Raw genomic sequence first — 17515 nt, 5'->3', positions numbered from 1 at the left:
AACAAATATTTGACTTCAACACATAAGTAAAACAAGGCAGGTCAAATGGCCTAAAAAAAAAAAAAAAAGATCTTAGTCACACTAATAGGTAGATCTTCTGGATCTATCTCAGACTTTACAGTCTTGTAATAGGCATTAAATCATTCCTTCCAGTAGGCATGGAACATTCACAAGAGCTGATTATATATTAGGCCAAAAAGAGAGCATCGTTAAATTCCATAAAGTGAAAATATCACGAACACTGCTCGAAACTATAAATTCATAGCAACAGAAACAAAAGCACTGTTTTATTTGAAAATCTTCTATTCTGGATTGAAAGGAGAAAATATAAGTCAAAATGACAGAACTCTAAAAAAAAATTACATATTAAAATCTGTGGAATACTTTCAAAATGATGAGCCGAGGAAAATATATGGCCTTAAGTGCTTAGTAAAAATAAAAGAAGGTAAATGAACTAAACTCCCAGCTCAAGAAGCCTGGGGAAAAAACCTAACAACATATTATAAAAGAAATCACAAAGCAGGAATTTCATGATTTAGGAGATAGAAAGATAGCTGTAATTATTGAAATAAAATGACCACTAAAAACACAACACAAATGCAAATATGACATGAAAAGAAGGAATAACCATAGAAATATAAACTTAAGAATCATAAGAGATGAGATGAACTATACAATTTGTTTGGAAAACACATTTTACCAGAAATTGACCCCATTAGAGGTGGAAAGCTTACATGGACTAAAATCCATAGAAGGAGTTACTTCACAGAGAAAGCACAAGGCCCAGGTAAGTTTCATTTGGGAAGTCCATAAAACATTAAAAAACCAGAGGGTCACAATGCTACCCATATTGTTTGAGAGCATAGACAGTAAAAAATACACCCCCCCAATTCTTTTTATGAAGCAAGTATGACATTAATATCTGGGTCTGATAAAGACAACTTAAAAAGACTTGAGATTAGTATCACTTATCAGTGATACTTGTCAACGATACCAAATAACTGTTAGCTAATAGACTCCAACACCATATTAAAATTATACATCATGACCAAGTGGGATTTATTGTAGGAATTCAAGGTTCTAGGACATCTAGTGATGCATTTTATTAATCAAAAGAAGGGAGAGAGATCATATGATCATTTTCGTAGATGCTAAGAAAAGCCTTTAAGAAAGTTCACCTGTTCCTAATAGGAGCATCCAGGCAAATAAGAATTGAGGAGTACTTTTTTTTTTAAGTTTTTATTTAAATTCTAGTTAATAACGCAGCATGTTAATAAAGAAAGCCCTAGTTACACTAAGATCAGAAGCAAGACAGGATGCATACTATTTCCACTATTAATATTTTATTAGAGATATTAGCCAATGCAGTTAGACAAAAAGCAGATCAACTAAAGGCAAAAGCTTTGGAAAAGAAGTTAAGCTTTTTTTGTATGTGATATAGTATACTAAAAATGCTAGAGAATATGTGGTGAAACTGAAACAACTAAGGACTAGGATATAAAGTTAACATATAGAAATTGTCATAAACACAATAACCCATTATTATGGTAGCATATAAACAAAGAAGATAAAATATTTAGTAATAACCCTATTGGACAAATTTTAAAACTTCTGAAAAACATAAAAGCAGACTTGAACAAATGAAGAGGCATTCCTTGTTCTGGTTATTGGGTTAACATCATAAAAACAGCTCTTCCTGAGGTAGCTTGTAAATTTAAGGCAATCTCAAAATTTTAAAAATACAACTGCACAAGTTTATACAACAGTTCATAGGGATTAACCTCAACTTGTTTTGAAGCTAGATTGATTTTAAAAAAAGATTAAAGTTTCCCTTAACTGTAAGAAAAAGACATTCATATGGAAAAATAAAAGTGCAAGAATAACTAGGATTATACTGCAAAAGAAAGACTCTGGCCATATCCTGCAGCAAAGCAAACTGTAGCTAGAGCAGTATGATTCTGCTCCACAAACAGACCAGGGGGATAGAATAGAAAAGCTAGAAGTAGATCCAAGTACATATAGAGTATAGGTAATACAGAAAAGTATTATCTCAAATTCCAGGGCAAAGGTTAGCTTTTTAATAAATGCTGGACAACTGGATAGCTAGCTGGTTAGAAAAATATAAAATTAGATTTGTTTTTACACAAAAACAAAAATGAACCATAGCTAGATCAGAGAGCTAAATATAAGTGAAATCCCTGTAAGCACTAAACGTGTAGATGGATTTCCCTAAGTTCAGGGGAAAGTAATGAAAGGATTTTGAATATGACTCAAAATCCAGTTTCAGTTTTAGAAAAAAATTGGTAAGTTTGACTGGTCAGAAATTTAAAAATCCCATGCTGCATAGCAAAAATCTGTAAAGAAAGTCAAAAGACAAGCAGCGAAGTAGGAGGAGATATTTGCAATGTAGATCCTAAATAAAAGACTAGTATCCCGGGCCACCTGGGTGGCTCAGTTGGTTAAGCATCTGCCTTCAGCTTGGGTCGTGATCCAAGGGTCCTGGCATTGAGTCCCATGTTGGGCTTCCTGCTCCATGGGGAGTCTGCTTCTCCCTCTACCCCCTGCTCATGCTTTCTCTCTCTCTCCTTCCCTCTCCTAATGTTTTTTTAAAAAAGAAAAAGTCTAATATCCTTAATATGTTAGAAAAAACTCTTAAAAATTGAGGAAATAAAGATCAAATTTGATAGAAAAACAGGCAAAAACCATGGGTAGCTCACAAAGATATATATAAAATGGACCTTAAACATATGGAAAGATTTTCAACTTGACTCATTATGTTAGAAATGCAAATTAAAATTACACTGAGTCATCATTTCTCATCTGTCAGATTGGCAAAAAATAGCTTGAAACCGGTTTCTCTGTATTTGAGGATTAAATAAGTCCATTTTGAGGATAATGGGAGTCCAGTGTCTACTATAGGTGAAAGGAGTTCTGAAATGGTAAGGGGCAAATTAGAATGAATCCTGTGGTTGAATTGACTAGAACTAGTTATTAGTATGAACTCAGTGTTTTCATACTACTTTTAGAAATAAGTGTGTATGTGTGTGTTTGTGTGTATGTATCTATGGANCCCGCTGCCCCCAGCCGAAGGAATCTGAGCCCTTTGGAGAAATGGCTGATTGTGGGCTCAGGCCAAGAAAAAGTACAAGATGAACCTGAAAGTAAGGTAATTCTAGAATGTAACGTAGTGCTCAAAGAGTGATGGAGAAACATCAAAGTGGCATAGGAACCCTCTTGAATGAGCTCTCACTGGCAAATATGGGGCAATTTAAACATAAAATAATGATGGTAAAGATTAATATCCACATAAGAAAACAAGAATTCCTAAGTTCATACTTGTGGTTGATGTAAATAAATGGGAAAGACCTTTCTGATAGTAGAATGCCAACTACTAAATGGGGTGAGGGAAATCCTGCCGATAGTTCGGCAGCTGTCACGGCACTAAATTGGGTCAGGCAAGAATCATGAATTGTAAAGCTAGTGGGTGAAAATTTGATGAAAAATAGGATTTTTATGTCATTTCTAAGTATTTTCCCACAGTACACTTATTAAAAATGGAAAAATAGTAATTTTACAGGGGAGAAACCGGCATATATCACCACTATTAATGGCCAAATTGACATTACGTGCTCCTCCCTTTTTTAAAGTAGGCTCCAAGCCAGCATGGAACCTAACACTGGACTTGAACCCACGATCCTGAGATCAAGACCTGAGCTGAAATCAGGAGTCTGACACTAAACTGACTGAGCCACACAGGCGCCCTATTATGTGCCTTTTGATGTGATTTACTGAGACGGTCACTTCTCTGATTCTCTGCCAAAAATGCTTACCCTGAAATTAAATACAAAGAAACATTAAACCCAAATGGAAGGCAGATAACCAAATGACCAATTTGTGGTCTTCAAAGATGTCATGAAGAAAAGGACTGAGGGGGGAAAATTAAAGGAGGCTCAGAGATATGACTACTAAAAAGCACCCGGTGCTCTTGGGTTAGATTCTAGAACCAGATTTTTGTTGCTAAAAAGAATGTTATTACAATAACTGGCAATATTTGAACAAGGTTTTATAATAGTAGTATTAGTTTCCTGATTTTGACAATCTCACTGCAGTTGTGTGAGAATGTCCTGTTCTTAGGAGGTACATACTGAGGTACTTAGAGGTAAAGAGACGTCATGTCTGTAACTTACTCTCGAATAGTTCAGGGGAAAAATTGTGTGTATAGACATACATATGTAGAGAGAGAAAAATACAGAACTATAGAGAGGAGAGAAAGATACAGAGAGGGAACGATAAAACGTATGTGGTAAAATGTTAAATGGAGAATCTGGGTGAAGGATATATACTTTTTTTTTTTTTTTACTGTTCTGGAAATTTTTATGTAAGTTTGAAATGATTTCAAAATAAGGTTAAAAGAGTAAAATAATGCCAAATTCAAACAGAGCTTTTAAAAAGGGTGCGCTGGTTTATCCTCCCCAGCAGTGTGCAGGAGGGTTTTCCCCTTCAGCAGGGTGGAGGTGCTGCCATCCCTGTGTCCTTGCAGAACTTGTGGTGGGTGGGGGCCCTCCAGCTCTGTCATTCACAATGTAAATGCCTGGAATTCTGTAATGTAGTTGTACCTGGTTCTTTATCATTTTGAGCTCAGGTGTCAATTTATCCCTGCAGGTTGTTGATGAGCGAGAATTTTTTGAGATCATGCCCAGTTATGCCAAGAACATCGTTGTTGGTTTTGCAAGAATGAATGGGAGGACTGTTGGAATTGTTGGCAACCAACCTAAGGTGGCTTCAGGTAGGCGGGAGAAGCTCTCACAAACCTCGGGTGGCAGCTGGGGGCCAGGGCTGCCTGGGCTCACAGTGTCTCTCCCCTGCCTTTTCCTCAGATGAGCCCTCCATGGCCAGAGAAGAAACTCCGATAGATGTTGTTGTAAAAGTTCTTTTCTCTCTTAATGTTCATATCTCAAGATGCTTCTTTCATACTTTAATTTTTTAAGTGTTTATAAATAACTTTCTTTTTTTCAAGTTAAGAAGGTCTTCACTTTTTCAGAGGTCTGCTTTCTGTCTCCCCCTAGTTAGATTTATGCCTCACCCACTTAACTATGAGCTCCATGAGGGCAGGGGTGTTGGTGTCTTCATCATCCTTTTATCTCCAGTGTCTTTGGTGGTGTCTGGTACACAGTTGGTGGGTCATGAGTTAACAGCATCTTCCCGTGTCTGTGCCCCATAGCCTTCTGGTGATACAGCTAGAGCTGATCTATGGCCAGCCAGGTTGGGGGGACTCGTCCGTGGCTGTGCTCTGGGTACAGTTGGAAGTGTGGCATGGGGATTGTAGACACTGCCTTTCTCCTATTTTCCTTCTTAGGTTTGTTTTGAATTCTTGTGTAGGAGAAATATGCGCTCCCTTATTTTCCCAGCTTCATCTTTTATTTCTGTCATGGCGATTTTACCTTGTCTTTAGAAAAAAGCGTATTTTTTTTTTTACAATATTTTTTTATCATGGTAAAAAAAATATATGTGTGCGTGTGTATATATATTTATGTATGTAAATAACATAAACTTTGCCGTTTTAACCATTTTAAGGGTATAATATAGTGGCATTAATTACATTCACACTGTTTGCAGTCATTACCACTATCTTCCAGAAATTTTTCAAGTAGAAGAAGACTGCCTTTCCACCTTACCCCCAGACCTTGATAATCTAAATCTGCTCTCTATGAATTTACCTATTCTAGATATCCCATGTAAATGGAATCATGTAGTAGTTGTCTTTTTGTGTCTAATTTATTTTACTTAACATAATACTTTCAAGGTTCATCAGTGAGGTAGCATGTATCAGAACTCTATTTTAACTTTTCATGGCTAAGTAATATTCCATTGTAGGTGTATACCAATATTGTTTAATCATTCATTTGTGATGGACACTTGGGTTGTTTCCATCTTTTGGCTGTTGTCAATAATGCTGCAATAAACAGTGGTATGCAAGGCATCTATTTGAATCCTCGTTTTCAGTTCTTTTGGGTATATACCTAGTAGTGGAATTATTGAGTCATATGGTAATTTTATGTTTACTTTGTTTGAGGAAACACCATACTGTTTTCCACAGTGGCTGTGCTGTTTTATATTCTCACTAGCAATGCACGGGGTTCCAGTTATGAGACACTGTCTCCAGCACTTGTTATTTTCTGGTATGTTTTGATAATAGCTATCTTAATGGGCATGGAATATTATCTCATTGTGGTTTTCATTCAAATTTCCTTAGTGATTAGTGATTTTGAGCATCTTTTCACATGCTTATTGACCATTTGTATTGTCTTCTTTGGAGAAATATTTATTAGATTCCTTTGTGTATCTTTAATTATTTGTTTTTTGTTGTTGAGCTGTAGGAGTGCTTTATATTTTGGATATTAAACCCTTATCAGCTATATGATTTACAAATATTTCCTCCCATTTTGTAGGTTGTCTTTTCACTTTCTTGATAATGTCATTTGGTGCACAAAAATTTTAAAATTGGATGAAATCCAATATCTCTTTGTTGTTGCTTGTGCTTGGCAGAGTACCTGTTGACAAGTCCAATGTCATGAAGCTTTCTCCCTATGTTTTCTTTTAGGAATTTTATGCTTTTAGCTTTTACATTTAGATTTGATCAATTTTGAGTAAATTTTTACATATTATGTGAGTTGAGGGTCCAACTTTATTCTTTTGCACATAGAAATCCAGTTTTCCCAACACCCACTTGTTGAATAGATTGTTCTCTCCTTATTGAATAACTTGGTATCCTTGTCAAAAATCAATGGGCTGTAGGGGCGCCTGGGTGGCACAGCGGTTAAGCGTCTGCCTTCGGCTCAGGGCGTGATCCTGGCGTTATGGGATCGAGCCCCACATCAGGCTCCTCTGCTATGAGCCTGCTTCTTCCTCTCCCACTCCCCCTGCTTGTGTTCCCTCTCTCGCTGGCTGTCTCTATCTCTGTCGAATAAATAAATAAAATCTTTTAAAAAAAAATCAATGGGCTGTAGACGTATGGGTTTTTTTCCTGGACTCTTAGGTTTATCCACATGCTGGTTTTCTTTTCTTTTCTTTTTTTTTAAAGATTTTATTTATTTATTTGACAGAGAGAGAGACAGCCAGCGAGAGAGGGAACACAAGCAGGGGGAGTGGGAGAGGAAGAAGCAGCCTCCCAGCGGAGGAGCCTGATGTGGGGTTCGATCCCACAACGCCGGGATCACGCCCTGAGCCGAAGGCGGACGCTTAACTACTGTGCCACCCAGGCGCCCCTCCACATGCTGGTTTTCATTACTGTAGCTTTGTGTAGTAAGTTTTAATATTGGAAGTGTGAGTCTTCTTATGTTCTTTTTAAAGATTGGTTTGGCTTTTGGGGGTCCATGCAGTTCCATATGAATTTGAGGATTGGCTTTTCCAATCTGCAAAAAAGGATGTTGGAATTTTGATAGATAGAGATTGCATTGAATGTGCAGATCACTTTAGGTAGTATTAACATTTTGACAATGTTTCAATCTGTGAGCATAGGGTATCTTTCCATTTATTTTGGTCTTTTATTTCTTTCAGTAATGTTTTATAGTTTCTAGTGTACAAGTTTTTCACCTTTTGGTTTAATTTATTCTTATGTGTTTTATTCTTTTAGATACTATTATGAATGGAATTACTTTCTCAATTTCCTTTTTGGATTGTTCATTATTAGTATATAGAAAGACAACTACACAACTTATTTTTTTTTCTTGATCATGCAAACTGCAACTTTGCAGAGTTTATTAGCTTTTCTAGCCTTCTTGTGGATTCTCTGGGATATTATGTAGGATCATATTTTTTTGCCAAAAAGATATTTTTAGTTTTTTCTCTCCAATTTGGGTACCTTTTATTATTATTTTTTTTCTTGTCTGGTTGCTCTGGCTAGAATATTCAGCACACTGTTGAATAGAACTGGTGAAAGCAGGCATCCTTATTTTCTTCCCGATCTTAGGGGGAGAACTTTGTCTTTCACCATTGAATATTTTAGCTGTGGGTTTTTCAAATATGCCTTTCATCATGGTGAGAAAATTTCCTTCTTTTCCTAGTTTTCTGAGTTGTTTTTTTAATCTTGAAAGGTTGATAGATTTTGTCAAATCCCTTTTCTGCAGCATTTGAAATGGTCATGTAGCTTTTGTCCTTCATTCTATTAATGTGGTGTATTATATTGATTGATATTTTGTATGTTGAACCACTTCTGCATTACTGGAGCATATCCGACTTGGTCATGGTATATAATCCTTTTTTTAAAATAATTTTTATTTTTTGGAGCTCTTTTAGTTTCACAGCAAAATTAAGTGAAAATTAGAGTTCCCGTATATCCTCTGCTGTCACACACGCACAGCTTACTTCACTATCAACATCCTGGACCAGAGTGGTACATTTGTTACAACTGATGAATGTACATTGACAGGCCAGGAGTTTCTGTTGTTCTACATCTTCGCCAGGATTTGGTCTTATCAGTCAGTGTTCTGGATTTTGGCCATTTTCATAGATGTGTAGTGGTATCTCATTTTAATTTGCATTTCCTTGATGACATGATGTGGAGCATCTTATCATGGGCTTATTTGCCATTTCTATGTTTTTGTTTCCTTCATGAGGTGTCTGTTCAGATCTTTAGTGCCACCCCTCCTCTTATCTTTAGCTCATTTTTTAATCTGTTTTCTTATTGTTGAGTTTTAAGAGCTCTTTTTATATGTTAGATAGCAGTTCCTTTACCATGTGTATATTTTGCAAATATTTTCTCCTAGTCTGTGGTTATCTTCCCATTTCTCTGGAGCAGAAGTTTTTAATTATAATGAGGTTAGCTTATCAATTTTTTTTCATAGATCCTGCCTTTGGTAGTGTATCTAGAAAGATACCACCATATCCAAGGTTATTTATTTTTCTCCTATGTTATCTTCTAGGCTTTTTAAAGTTTTGTGTTTTACATCCAGGTCTCTGGATCCGTTTTGAGTTAATTTTCATGAAAAGTGTAAGATCTGTGTCTAGATTAACTTTTTTGCTTGCGGACATCCAGTTGTTTTAACACTATTTGTTGAAAAGATGATCTTTCTTCCATGGTATTGCCTTTGTTATTTTATTTTATTTTATTTTATTTTATTTTATTTATTTTATTTTATTTTATTTTATTTTATTTTATTTTATTTTATTTATGTATTTATTTTTTGCCAAAGGCCAGTTGATTGTATTTATGTGGGTCTATTTCTGGTTTCTCTGTTCTGTTCCATTGGTCTATTTGTTTATTCTTTCACCAGTACCACACGTCTTGATTACTGTAGCTTTTTAGTAAGTCTTGCAGTTAGGTTTTAAGTCCTTCAATTTTATTTTGTTCTTCAGTATTGTGTTGGCTGTTCTGGGGTTTTTGCCCCTCAATATACTCTTTAGAATCAGTCTGTCAACATCCACAAAAATAACTTGTTGGGATTTTGATTGGAATTGGAATTGTGTTAAATCTAGAGATCAATTTGGAAATACCTGGCCTCTTGACGATATTGAGTCTGCCTATCCATAAACATGAAATATGTCTCCATTATTTAATTCTTCCATTTTGTTCATCAGAGTTGTGTAGTTTTCCTCATATAGATCTTATAATGTGTTTCGTTAGATATATGCCTATGTATTTCTTTTTTGGGTAGTGGGTACTAATGTAAATGGTATTGTGTTCTTAGTTTCAAATTCACTACTGGTATATAGGAAAGTGATTAACTTTTGTATATTAGCTTTGTATCCTGCAGCCTTGTTATAATTGCTTATTAGTTTCAGCAGTGTTTTTGCCAATTCTTTAGAATTTTCTACATAGATTATTATGTTATCTGTGAACAAAGACAGTTTGATTTCTTCCTTCCCAGTCTGTGTAACTTTTGTATATTTTCTTGTTTTATTGAATTAGCTAGGACTTGCAGTACACTTTTGAAAAGTAGTGGTGAGAGGGGACATTTTTGCCTTGTACCTGATCTTAATGGGAAAGCTTCTAGTTTTTCACTGTTATGTATGATATTAGCTGTAGATTTTTTGTTAGATGTTCTTTATCAAGTTGAGAAGTTGCCCTTGTATTCCTAGTTTACAGAGGGTAGTTTTTTTTTTTTTTTAATCATGAGTGAGTGTTAGATTTTGTGAATACTTTTTCTGTATCTACTGATATGTTCATGTGATTTTTCTTCCTTAGCCTGTTGATGCAATGGATTACATGAATTGATTTTCAAATGTTGAACCTGCCTGCCTGTGATAAATCCCACTTGGAAGTGGCATATAATTATTTTTATAATATTGCTGGATTTGATTTGGTAATATTTTGTTGAGGATTCTTATGTCTATGTTCATGAGAGACATTGGTCTGTAGTTTTCTTGTAATGTCTTTGTCTTGTTTTGGTAATAGTGTAATGCTGGCCTAATAGAATGAGTTAGGAAGTATTCCCTCTGATTCTGTCTTCTGGGAGAGATTGTAGAGAATTGGTATAATTTCTTAAATGTTTTGTAGAATTCACCAGTAAAAGTTTCTGGGATGCATTTGTTTTTTAAATCACATAAGAAATAAAAAATGGTATTACATAATCAAAAATATAATATTGGCTTCTACATTTCCCCATGTAGTTACCTTTCCTAGAGATCTTTATTTCTTCATACAGTTGTGTGGTACTATCTAGTTTTTTTTTCATTTCAACCTGAAGGATTCCCGTTACCATTTTTTGTAGGGCAGCCCTAGTGGTAATGAACTCTTCAACTTTGATCTTGGAATATCTTAATTTTTCCCTCACTTTTCATGACTGTTTGCCAAACATGGAGTTCTTGGTTGACAGTTTCATTCTTTCAGTGCTCTAAGTCATCCCATTGTCCCTTGGCTTCCATGGTTTTTCTACTCAGAAATCAATTGATGATCTTACTGAGGATCTCTTGTATATGGTGAGTCACTTCTGTCTTGCTACTTTCAAGACTCTTTCTTTATCTTTTAGTAATTTGATGATAATGTGGCTCAGTGGGGGGTCTGTTTGTGTTTATCCTACTTAGTTTCTTGGATTTGTCACTTCATGTCTTACATCAAATTTGGGAAGTTTTTGGGCATTATTTCTTCAAATAATCTCTGTCCCTTTTTTCTCTTTCTCCTCCCTCTGGTATTGCCTTGCTGCATATGTTGGTTCAAATGATGGTATTTCACAGGTCTCTTAGTTTCTATTCACTTCATTTTTTCTTTTCTTTTTGCTTAGACTGGATAATTTAAATTATCTTCAGGTTTCCTGATCCTTTCTTCTGTTTACTCAGATCTGTTATTGAACCCCTGTAGTGAATTTTTTTATTTCACTTATAGTAGTTTTCAGCCCCAGAATTTGTTTGGTTCCTTTTTATGATTTCTTTCTTTTTGATATTATATTCTCATTTTGTTCATACATTGTTTTCCTGATTTTTAAATTTCTTTGTTCATATTTTCTTTATCTCTTTGACCATATTTAAGACAGTTAAAATCTTTGTCTAGGGGCATCTGGGTGGCTTAGTTGGTTAGGCCTTTTGCTCAGGTCATGATCCCGGGGTCCCTGCTCTGTGGGGAGCCTGCTTTTCCCACTCCTTCTGCCCCCCCCCCACTTATGCTTGTGCCCTCGTGTGTTCTGTTTCTCTTTCTCTCAAATAAATAAAATCTTAAAAAAAAAAAAAAAAGTCTTGTGGTGCCTGGGTGGCTCAGTTGGTTAAGTCTTGATAATTTCTTCGGCTCAGGTGATGATCCCAGGGTCCTGGGATTGAGCCCTGCATCAGGCTCCCTGCTCCCCAGGGAGCCTGCTTCTCTCTCTCCCTCTGCTTGCCACTCCCCCTGCTTGTGTGCGCTCTCTCTCTCTCTCTCTTTCTCTGTCAAATAAATACATTTTAAACAAACAAAAAAGTCTTTAGTAAGTTCAGTGTCTGGGCTTCTTCAGGGACAGATTCTGTCAATTTATTTTGTTCGTTTGAGTGGCTATTTTCCTGTTTCTTTGTAAGCCTTGTTATTTTTTTGTTGGAAAACTAGACATTTGAGTATTATGTGGTAACTCTGGAAATCATATTTTCCTTTTCTAGGTTTTGTTGTTGATCATTGAATGTGTAATAGTCCATTTGTGTAGTGACTTTTCCTGATTATTTTTGCAGACTGTATTCCTTGCTGTATGTGGTCACTGAAGTTTCTTTTCCTTAGCATGTATCCAACTGGCGTTTTGACAGAGATATCCTTGAACACCAGGTGCTAAAACAGACAAACAAGAAAATACCTCTCCTAGTCTTTGAGAATTGGCTGTATGCTGGGGCTGTCCTTCAACACTCAGTCAGAGTTAAACTGAACTTAGGGATCAGCCCAAGGTTAACTGTTAAGGTCTTCTTAGGTTATTTGTTTTGTAATGTGTTTTCATTTTCATTCATCTTAATATATTTTCTAATTTCCTTTTCTCAGGTCTTTTCTGAGCATGCATCTGGTTCTAGGCATATCTGTGTCTTTCTGAAGTCCCCTGTATACACAGGTGTTCTTGAGTATCCTGATTTCCCAAAGAAATTCTCTGTTGTTGTTTTTTTTCCCCCTACTAGGCCTTAGGTGATCTGAAGAATAATCTTTTGACCCAGATATCTGCAGGTTGTTCCTTTGTTTTTGAGCAATGTCTGCCACTTTTCTGGCCTGGGTGAGTTCCAAGTTAGGTGAAAGTCAGTCTTTCAGACAAGTTAAAACACACCTATGTGATAATTTGTGACTGAGGTCTTCTTTCTTCCCTTTAGAACTAGGGACAGTGTGGGGCAAGTGTAATTAAGAATGCCAACAAGGCTTTCCTACTATTTTTAAGTTGCCTTTTTCTTTTTTTCTTTCTTTCCTCTTTTCTTTTTTTAAGTAGGCGCCACGCCCATCATGGGGCTTGAACTTAGGACCCTGAGATCAAGAGTCTGATGCTCTACTGCCTGAGCACCCCGGGCGCCCCTTAAGTTGCCTTTTTCTTGATTTGACTTTCTTTTGATTGTTGTAAACCTTCACTTATTCCAGAGTTTCTGCCTGTTTTGTTATGTTTCTGTTGGAGGAAAGGAGCTTGGAGCTACCCACTCCACCATTTTGTTGTTTAGAAAAAGTTTTTAAAGTCAGGAATTCACACCTATTGAAAATTACATTTTGTTCCTCCAATAAGTTCATAACTGTTCATACATTCCTTTAGTTTCTCCTTTTAGCTGTGTCATTCCCTGGCACGGACTTCACATGTTTTCTTATGTCTGCTTTAAGATCTTTCTCATCCTGTGACTACCTAGGCAGGTACAGTTTGACTTTCGTAGGCTCACTTTTTAAGAAAGTGCTTTGCTTGTCCTGGAAATTTCTCTGTAAATAGCCAGGATGTCTATCGCAGGGGCCCTCCCCAGCTCTGGCTGGAGCCTGAACACTTGATTCCACTGTGGTTCCTTGACTTCTCTTTTTCTAGGCTTAAAAATTCTTTGTGATGTTTATAGAGTGGCAAGATGTGGAAGTTCAGTAGGTTACTGCTTTTTTGAAGAAAGCTTGTTTTATTGACTTATTCATTCCCTAACTGTTACTAGAAGGCCACTTCAGAGGCTCAGTTAGGGAGCTTCTATTTTGGTTCTCATTTTTCTTGTAGGAATTAGCCATGGTTCCTTGGCACTGTCTGGCCAGGCTCTCTGTATAGCCCGGGGACTAGGCCTAAGATGCTAAGACCGGGCCTCTGGACATGGAGCCCATGTAGCTCAGGGCTACAGGTTTTCCATTTCTGTGGTCATTTCCCCAATGATTACATCTTGTTTTGGTTGTCAGTGCTCATCTTTCCTTTCAGTTTGATTTTGAGTATAGCCTCTGGGTACTTTTTGCAGTTTCTTTTTTTTTTTTTTTAAGATTTTTTTTTTTTTTTTTTTTTATTCGACGGAGATAGAGACAGCCAGCAAGAGAGGGAACAAAGCAGGGGGAGTGGGAGAGGAAGAAACAGGCTCACAGCGGAGGAGCCTGATATGGGGCTCGATCCCAGAACGCCGGGATCACGCCCTGAGCTGAAGGCAGATGCTTAACCTCTGTGCCACCCAGGCACCCCACTTTTTGCAGTTTCTTAATTTAGAATTTTTTTTTTTCCCCTGGGACTTACCACTCAGATTCTTTATTTCAGATCATTAACATAGATTTTGAATAGAGAGGAAGGAAGGGAGATTTAAAACATTTTTCTTTTATTGAGTTATAATTTACACACAATAAAATATACAGCTTTCAAATGCTCATTTTGATAGGTTTTGACAGTTTGACAATTGTATACAACCTTGTTATCACCATCCAAAACAAGATATAGAACATTTCTGTCATCTCAGAAAATGCATTTAGCAAGAGGGAAGTTTTGCCTATTTTTTCTTTTCTTTGTTGTTTTTGTTTTCTTTGTTGTTTCTCTTTCATAATTTCTAGCATTCTTTATATATTTTGGATGTGAGTCCTTTGTCAGATATGTGTTTTGCAAATATTTTTTTGATTAGTGACTTATTTATTCAATAAATTAATGGTGTCTTTTGACTCACATTATTTTAAACATCTGATGAAGCCCCATTTATCAATGTTTTTTCTTTATGAGTAGAGCTTTTGTGTCCAAGAAATCTTTGCCTACTACAAGGTTGCAAAGATAGTCTAGTATTATTACCTAGTTTTGTAAATCTGGTTTTTATATTAAGGTCTGTGATCTATTTTGAATTGATTTTTCTATATAGTTTATAGAGTGAAACAGTCTAATTTCATGTTTGTGTGTGTGTGTTTGTTTTTTAAATACAGATAATTGTTTTATCATTTCTTAAGAGACTTCATTCCCTTTAAATTGTTTTGGTGACTGGTCTAAAGTCAGTTGTGTGGTTCTATTTCTTCACAATCTATCCTGTTTCATTGTCATTTTGTCTACCTTTTTGCCTGTGCCTTATTGCTCTGATTATTGCAGCTTTTAGTTCTCAGTGGTTCTCAACTTGGGGCACTGTCAGGATCCTGGGGGCATCTTACAATGTTGGAAACATTTTTGGCTGTCACAGGTGTGGATTCTGAGGGGAGTGGGTGCTACTGGCATCTAGTGGGTGGAGGCCAGAGGTGCTGCTCGACATCCGATACACACAAGACAAACCCTGACAACAAAGAATTATCCAGTTCAAAATGTTGATAGTGCTGAGGTTGAGAAACTGTGCTTTGTAAGTAAGTCTTAAAGAGCCAACTAGTGTAAGTCTTCCAATTTAAAAAAAACTGTTTTAACTATTCTGTCTTCTTTGTATTACCGTATGAATTTTAGAATCTGCTTATCAATTTCTATAAGAGAATGCATATGATTTTGATAGTAATTGCTTGAAAATATAGGTCTGTTCAGTATGCTAGCTTAGTAAACTTTAAATCTAAGAAAATTAAATAGTATATAATAATATTTAGTAGTATGTAATTAATTTATTGTAACTATAACATATTTTTAGTCATTTATTATATCTAATTATATCACACTAACATATAGTATATATTAATATCAATTAATCATTAGTAATATTTAATAGTATGTAATTAAAATGGAATACAATTAGAAAACCAAGTTTCTTGGTTGTTGTAGCTGTATTTCAAGTGCCTAATAGCTTTAGTGGCTACCTATGTCGAATAGTACAGTCAGGGAATATTCACAGAAAGTTATTTTGGCCAGCACTGGTATAGATCACTTTGGTAATTTATCCATTCTTCTGATCCATGAGTGTAGAAGGTTTTTTGGTTTGTTTTTTGCAGATACTCTGTCAGATTATGAAAATTCCACTGTACTCCTAGGTTACTGCTAGTTTTGTTTTGTTTTTTTTTAAGATTTATGTATTTATTTTAGAGAGACGTAGTGTGCGTGTGAGCAGGGGGAGGGGCAGAGGGAGAGGAAGAGAGAGAATCTTAAGCAAACTCTTTGCTCAGACTCATCTCAACACCAGGCTTGATCTCATCACCTGGAGGTCATGACCTCAGCTGAAACCAAGAGTCAGATGCTTAATCAACTGAACCACCCCGGTGCCCCACTGCTAGTTTTGAGTTATGATTGAATACTGAATGTTGTCAGATCTTTCTTTATATCTTTTGAGAAGACTATATGATTTTTGTCTTCTATTTAGTGTAATTTCATTGGTTTTCACGTTAGATCAACCTTGACTTCTTGGGATAAACCTCATTTGGTCAGGATGCATTCGTATTTTTATATATTGCTGGATTTGATTGGTAATATCAGGAATTTTTGCATCTATGTTCATGAGGGATTTTGGTCGGCGTTCTTCTCTTAAGATGTCCTTATCTTGTTTTGACATCAGGGTAATGTGGCTTCATACAGTATGTTGGGAACTATTCTAGGAGAGGAGATACACTAGTAACTGAGCTCTTACTCTGTGCCACTTTACAGATACCATCTCCTTTAATCCTTACAACTATGGTAGGAGGTAGTAACATCCCAACTTTGCAGGTGAGGAATCTCAGGCTCAAAAAGGTAAAGTAAATTCCCAAGGGCCCATAGGTATAACTGGTGAAGGCAGAATCTGATTCCAAGCTACAGGGAGTCTCTAAGAGCAGCCCTTGAACGATACCTCCCACTACTGGTTCCATGGGGGCAAGTCAGGCTATAGCTCAGGTGGCAGCTGTCCTTCAGCTTATGAGGCAGAGTCTCGCTGCTTGCAATAGGCTATGCTCCCAGCAAGAGAGCCTGTGCCCTCAGAGCTGAGGCCACTCCTGAACCCTCTTTGGCCAGTGTCAGGTGGGTTCTCCTGTCTTTCCTGTTTTTCCTGGAGTGTAAGGGTTCCCCTTTACATTCCCTGATGAGGAAACTTTGATGCCTCCGTAAAAATCAGGTCTGGATGGTTGCTGAGGGCACATTCCCATATGGGTAGAACTGGAAATTGCCCAGAAGCTCAGCATGGATAATCTTTCTCATTCTAGGATGTTTGGATATTAATTCATCCGTGAAAGGGGCTCGTTTTGTCCGATTCTGTGATGCGTTCAATATTCCACTCATCACTTTTGTTGATGTCCCTGGCTTTCTGCCTGGTAAGTCATTGACAGAAGTGGGGGCTAGTAGAGGTGGTTTTGCCCAGTAAGGCACCCACTTTATTTGGAGGTTTTCTTGTAAAATTCTCTAAGGATTTGTGACATCTCTGTATTCTAGGTGTCTGGAAGATGGGGCTATGGGGTGGGGGTGGCTCTCTCCTGGCCCTTTGGGGAGCAGGGGAAGACCTCATAGCTGAGAGTGGCAGTCAAACCTTGTGAGGACTTTTGTATCTAGTAACTCTTCCTTGTGACCTAGGCACAGCACAGGAATACGGGGGCATCATCCGGCATGGTGCCAAGCTTCTCTACGCATTTGCTGAGGCAACTGTACCCAAAGTCACAGTCATCACCAGGAAGGTGAGGAACTTGTATCAGAGGCTGTGAGCCCACTCCTAGTAGCATGGCCATGTTTGGAGGGCTGGGAAGAGGAGTATACCTTGCTCACCCTTAAAAAGATCTTTTGAGGGCAGCATTTTTATAGCCCTGTGGACACACCCAGCA

The 17515-nt window shown here is 36.9% G+C and overlaps 1 protein-coding gene across 3 annotated transcripts in view; it reads left to right on the top strand.

The window, feature by feature from the left end:
- PCCB (propionyl-CoA carboxylase subunit beta) overlaps positions 1 to 17515 on the top strand; it is a 106419-nt gene that overhangs the window by 85728 nt on the left and 3176 nt on the right. For all 3 annotated transcript variants that reach the window (XM_034661960.1, XM_019805491.2, XM_011231798.3), the window contains 3 exons: positions 4663 to 4786; positions 16907 to 17014; positions 17271 to 17371. In XM_034661960.1, coding sequence (XP_034517851.1) covers positions 4663 to 4786; positions 16907 to 17014; positions 17271 to 17371 — 333 coding nt within the window. The remainder of the gene's footprint in view (positions 1 to 4662; positions 4787 to 16906; positions 17015 to 17270; positions 17372 to 17515) is intronic.

Source organism: Ailuropoda melanoleuca, chromosome 6 (genome assembly GCF_002007445.2).
Source record: "Ailuropoda melanoleuca isolate Jingjing chromosome 6, ASM200744v2, whole genome shotgun sequence".
NCBI classification, from domain to species: domain Eukaryota; kingdom Metazoa; phylum Chordata; class Mammalia; order Carnivora; family Ursidae; genus Ailuropoda; species Ailuropoda melanoleuca.
Note: the sequence above shows the minus strand (reverse complement) of the source record. Positions and strands in the feature narration are given on the sequence as shown.